The sequence below is a fragment of the Sminthopsis crassicaudata genome, chromosome 6 (assembly GCF_048593235.1).
Source record: "Sminthopsis crassicaudata isolate SCR6 chromosome 6, ASM4859323v1, whole genome shotgun sequence".
In the NCBI taxonomy this organism is placed as follows: Eukaryota; Metazoa; Chordata; class Mammalia; order Dasyuromorphia; family Dasyuridae; genus Sminthopsis; species Sminthopsis crassicaudata.
The window spans coordinates 161725880-161732157 of record NC_133622.1 but is presented as its reverse complement, the minus strand read 5'-3'; the positions used below and the strand labels follow the sequence as shown (position 1 = coordinate 161732157).

At 33.9% G+C, this 6278-nt stretch overlaps 1 protein-coding gene across 13 annotated transcripts in view; it reads right to left on the bottom strand.

Moving 5' to 3' along the window:
- CCDC158 (coiled-coil domain containing 158) overlaps nt 1-6278 on the bottom strand; it is a 121240-nt gene that overhangs the window by 82299 nt on the left and 32663 nt on the right. For all 13 annotated transcript variants that reach the window (XM_074274372.1, XM_074274381.1, XM_074274380.1 and 10 more), the window contains 4 exons: nt 2178-2505; nt 1730-1806; nt 581-691; nt 14-128 (listed from right to left, as the gene is read on the bottom strand). In XM_074274372.1, the coding sequence (XP_074130473.1) occupies nt 14-128; nt 581-691; nt 1730-1806; nt 2178-2505 (631 nt within the window). The remainder of the gene's footprint in view (nt 1-13; nt 129-580; nt 692-1729; nt 1807-2177; nt 2506-6278) is intronic.

Here is a 6278-nt window from a genome sequence, read left to right as displayed (position 1 = left end):
AACCTAAACTCACCTTGTCTTCATACATCCTTTTGGCTTCTCTTAATTCAGAACGTAGTTGAGAAACAGTAGATTCCAGTTCACTGAGCTGACGCATATACATTGAATTTTGATTCCTTGCTTGTTCTCTAAGAAGGGTTTAGAAAAATAAAAAGCAAACCACCACCTAAGAATAACAAATATGACATCTAAGGGAACCACAACCATTAAAAACTAGACCTCTTCGCCTGACATAAATCTGTCCCAAAATGATTATCAAAATTTTAGTTCAAATCATAAATAATTTATAATAAACATAAATAATATTTCTAATAACTAATAATATACTAAATATCTTAGAATATAAAACTTCCTATACTTTTTTACTTAAAGAGGCTCAAGAACTTAGCTAGTAGTAATCTGATGAGAATAAAATACTACATATGTAATCACATTTAGCTGTAAAAGTATCTTCTATTTTTAAAAAGCCAAAAAATGTTATGGCATTGTTGGATCCTTAAGAGAGAGGAGCAGAAAATTAATGGAAATCTTAAAAAAAGAAGCTAACTGCATATTGGAATCAAGCAACTAGGGCACATACTGAATGATTTCCAATTGACTCTGGATACTGTTAGCTTGGCTCCGAGCACTGCTAGCTTTCTCACTCAGTCCTGTTATTTCAAGTTCATGCTCATTCATCAACTGCTCAATCCTATAAAGAAAGAGAAATGATCAGATTTGAGACTTAGAGAATTTCACCAAATTATAAATAGTTCCAAAAACATAAAATTTAACTTATAAATATTATAAATGATAAGTCACAGAAGTTGGAACCCACCATCCCTGAAAGGAATCCCCACTTAAAAAATACCTTAAAGTCATCATCCAGCCATGATTTCAAGATCTCCCTGAAAGGGAAACTCACCACTTTGAGCAGCTCATATTGTGAGTTCCAATTGGTACCATTAACTATTTCTTACACCACACTGGCCTGCTTATTATTGCTGCATTCAAAACCCTTCATTTCTTCTTTTTGTTACCTTTGTCTAGGTGGACTCCCATTCCTAGAATGCTCTCTCTCCTCACCTCTGCCTCGTAGAATCCTTAAGTCTCTCCAAAGTTCAACTCAACTACTATCTCTTGGTAGTCCTCATGTACTAGTGGTTTCCCACACACACACCCTCCCAATAGAAGTTACTTTTACTGTGCTAAGGACACATTTTGCATTCACTTGTATGTGTATATCTGTTTTTCCTAACAGATGTCTCATGAAAACAGGGGATCTCTTTTGTCTTTGTACCCACAATATGTATAAGCACTTAATAAAGATATATTTTGTATATATGTAATATAAGCACTATATATTATATATATAAAAGTATAAAGCACTTAATTAAAAAGCTTATATTTTTTGTTGCTTTTATTTGCTAATTTTTCCAGAAACATGAAGATTTTTAAATGATGATGATAATGATAAACCACTAACATTTATTTAGTGCTTTAAGGTTAGTAAAGGACTTTATAAATATTAAGTCATTTGATACTCACAAAAATCATTTTATAGATGAGCAAGCTAAGGCAGACAAAGGTGAAGTGACTTACACAAGGTCACATAGCTACAAAGTGTATTTAATAACCAGATTGGAACTCAAGTCTTCCTGATTCCAGGCACAGCCTCCTGTCCACCAAACCCTCCTCCCAATCCCCAAGTGGCCTCAGTGTCTTAAACTAAACAAGGAAAAAGGCTTACCTATCTTGATGCTGCTGAAGAAGCAATTCTATTTTGTTCTGTGATTCACTTTTCAATGATTCGAGTTGATCTTCTACCTGTTTTGTTTTGTGTTTTTTTTAAAGATTGGGATGAGTTAGTGAGAAGCACATTCAAGCCTTTGATCAGGTGATACTGAAGTTTTCAATAAAACTGAAAACTAAGGAGCTACTAGGACTATTATTCTTCTAGCTTCTTGACTACCCTTTAAAGCTAATACAAGTTAATTAAGTGACTCCAGCAAGGGTGGTGAGCATAGAAGGAAGCCACTGGGGCAGCAGCTTTATTAGCATACAAGAAGATGGGAGCTTATCCCATCGTTAATATGTGCTAAAAAGCGATGTTATTTCAATAAATTTTAAAGTACCACATATAAGAAGCATCTAAAATTAGCTGGTAAAAAAAAAAAATTAGTGTTCTCACCACTTACTGGAAAAATCCTCCCTTTAAGATAAGACACTTCCGTGTCTAATTCTCTTAGAAGTTTACTAATAGCTGTGCCCAAGTTGCGCACGTGGAGAGTAGAGATGGTCTCATGCTCATATATTCTCTTGCCTGTGGTCTCTTCATAGTCCACAAGAATGGCTCGGATTTCCTGGAGCACTCCTTCATGACTGAGCATCACCTTTCTGAGCTGCTCTGTCTGATTGGTGCTCTCCCTCAGCATCTCTTCCTGAAGGCGTTTGGCAGTTTCAAGTTCATGAATTGTATTTTGGAGTTGATTTCTTAAATCCTCCTGAGAAAGAGTCTCCCTTCGTCTATGGAACAAAGTAAAAAAGGAAAAAAAAAACTTAAATTCCTATTCAAAGCTGGTTTTATCCTGGCAATAGGTCATTTAAAAAATTTTGGTGAATATGGAACTTAAAATATCTCTAAATAATACTTCTCTCACATATCTACTCCAGCAAAAAATCTGCTAATTTATAGCAGACTGAATAGTAATCAAAAAACTTGAGAGGAAAAAATGTTGAATCTGAACAACAACAACCAAAAAAAAAAAAAAAAAAATCAGGCAAAGTCCACGGGCAGTAGGAAAGAGGACTAGCAGCAATGTCAGGGCCAGAACAGACAAACAAGTAGCTTCTGTGTATGGAGGCAGTAAGAATGAAAGACTCCTTAGAAGCAAGGCCTCTCTAGGTCCTGAAAAAGCTCCCAGAGATCTCAGAGGGCAGCTAGATAGCATAATGGGTAGAATTCAAATCTGGACTCAAGAAATTTTCTAGCTGTATGATACTGGACAAATTACTTACCTGTCTGCCTCAGTTTGTTGTTCTGTAAAATGAGCTGGAGAAGGAAATGGAAAACCACTCCAGTATCTTTGCCAAGAAAACCCCAAATGGCAGCACAGAAATGGAAATAACTGAATGACCAAAACAGAGATCCTAGAAGCTCCCCAAAGAGTAGCAGCAACCAGAGAGGCTCAGGAGTGCTCAAACAAAGGCAGCCCAAAGTAGAGAAGCCTCAAGCGTTTCAGTGTGTCCCAAGATACAGGGCCCTGAAGATTCAAATTAAGATCCTCAAAGATCCATGGGAACCTAAAGCAGGTTATCATAGAAACTGAGATGATACAGAGCCAACCATTCTCATTCCAAATCACAGCCAAGAAGCAAAACCTGGCCCTTATGATAAAGCCCTAAATAAGGAACTAAAGTTGGAGATGTGAGCAAACCAAGGAAAACTCCAACCAATGTAAAAAAATTTTACTGTAAATCTAGAGATCCCAAAAAAATCTTGCTTAGAAATAAAGTATAACTGTGTAATAATTGCAGAGACTCTAAGGGAAAAAAAGATCTTCTACAAGCATATATAAATATCCAGGGGAAAAATTAACAAAGGAGATTTTTTAAATGAAACAAAAAGCCTGAAGGCAAGAATTAGAAGAAATACCTTAAAACAAAAATTATTTAAATTTATCCAAGTAATGAACTCTCTGAAAATTAGAAGAAATAGTTATGACTCTAAAAGAAAGCAAGAGATTTGAGAACAAATTTTTAAAAAACTGAAATAGACAAAAATATAAAATGTATATCAAAAACAACCAAATTAGAAACCAAATCAAGAATACTTGAAAAATCATTAAACTCTTGAAATCCACTATTTTTTAAAAGCATGAACATTATACATGTACATAATAAAAATGGCCAGAAGGCATTAAGACCAAAGGGCAAAGTAAAGATAGAAATTTATTATCACCTTCTGAAAGAATCCCCAAAAGGAAAAATCTCAAAAATGTCATAGCCAAAATCCTGAGCTTCTACATTAAAGGAAACTTACTGCAAGCACCTAATATACAAAGAAAACACAGTCAGGATTATATTAACCCAGGAAGCTTCTTCTATAAACCCAGGAAGATCCTGGAATATAGTATGCCAAAACCATGGAATAGATCATTTCTGACAAAAAAGTAACAACTTCAAACCATAAAAGGAAATGAAGAAAGGTAAATTTAAGCAATTGAAAGGAGTTATATGATGTTGCTGACAATTTAATGAGGGAAGAACAACAATTAACTTTTTAGAACCTTATTATCTCCAAAAGGTATGAAGAGAATTGTTTGTCTGGCTGGGTTTTTTTGATGGACCTATAGGAAAGCTGGTTCTGTGCTAAAGATTTTAAGGGAAAGGGGGAGGAAGAGAATTAGGAATATACTAGCACAATAAAAAGGAAAGGGAGTTTATTATTTCTGATCCCCCTCAAAAAGGATGCATGAGAAGCATATTCAAACATGAAAAAAAGGATGAAGGATGGGCATAATATGAATGTCACTCTTATATAAATCATTCAAAAATGAACACACATTTGCAAACAAGACAGGGCAGAAATATATTAAACAGGAAAATAGGTGGGGATTAAAGAGGTGATAAATACTACTGAGGAAAGCCCTCCAAAGCAAAACAGACTTCTTGGATCCTGAAAATGGGGTTAAAGAAGGAAAAGAAGCAAAAAACTAGATTTTAAAAGGATGCCCATGAACCGGGAAATAGCTAAACAAATTGAAATATATTAAAAATGTACAAATGATTAAAAAGATTGCGAATTCTGGAAGTGAAACACAATGGGAAAAAGGAATTCATGGATAAGTTTTACATGGCAGTGGCAGAGAACCTACAGTGGAGAACCTAGAATAGATATCTTAGAAGTTTGGACTGCATGAAAAATGCAGAGAAAAGAAAGACCAGATAATTATAGAGATCAAAAATCAGAGAATAAGGTTCTAGAGCAAACAAAAAAAGACAACAAATGGAGAGAAAAAAAATCTTCATTTTTAAAACTAAAAAAGCTGAAGAGGAGGGGCAATCTAAATTAATAAGAAAGGGAAAAAAAGCTAAGAAACATATAACCATATAAACAAGAAAAAGAAAACTAATAAGAGAGCCAGTGGGAACAAAACCACCTTAAAGACTAAGGTAAAGTAACCGAACGAACATAATACTGTATTTGCAGCAGAAAAGGAAACTTGAAACTGAAAAGCTTCTGCACTGACAACATCTAGGACAGGAAGCAAAGTAGCCAAATTGGGGGAAAAAAATTGTATCAAATTTCTCTGATAAAAGTTTGCCATCCAAGAAACATAAACAATTAACAAATATTTGAAACTAATAGTCATTCCCCAACAGATAAATGATCAAAAGAATATGAATTCTCAAAACAATTCTCAAAAAAAAAAAAAAGAATTATAAAATATTCACAGCATATTGGTTCAAAATCACTAATAGGAGAAAAGCAAATAAAAACAACTCTTGAGATTTTACCTTACACCTACTCCAAAGAGGCAATATAATATGAAATGGCAAGTCCATGTTGGAGGGATTTCTGGAAAACAGACACACTAAAATATTTTTGGTGGAGCTGTGAAATAGTAAAAAATAATTTTGGACAGTGAATAAAATGTCCCCATATACTCCTAAACATTTATAACAGTACTTTATGTGATAACAAAGTATTGGAAATAAAGTAGATGCCTATCAATTAGGGAATGAGGTATATAAATGTAAAGGAATAATGTACCATAAAAACAAAACAAAACAAAAAAACAAAAAAAAAAAAAAACAAAAAAAAACAATGCATATGATGAATACTGAAAAGCCTAGGAAGATTATTTATAAGAACTAACAAAGAACAAAATAGAGCCAAGATCATTGTCTAATGAAGTGTTCAGCATGCAAACAACTATGTGCAAAAACGAATATGGAATGTTTATATGGAATAAATTGTGGCTAATCTCAGAGGGAAAGCATAAAGGGCCCAAGAAAAATGGGGAAAGCCTGCTTACAGAAGATAAGACTTTAGTTAAAACTTGAAGTAAGCTATTCAATCTCTCTTTAGCTAATGTAATAAATAGGAAAGACAAAATAGTGACAACCAAAACTTTCAATTTAGTTACAAACTTTTTCAATAGTGCTCCAATCTTCTCCAAGTCATTTATTTATTTCCTCCTATGTTTAGTCTAAAGGACTTGTGATTTGGCAGGAAAAAGTGCTATATTAAAAGATGCTGAGACCCTAAATCCAAATCTCAGCTCTGCCCCTTA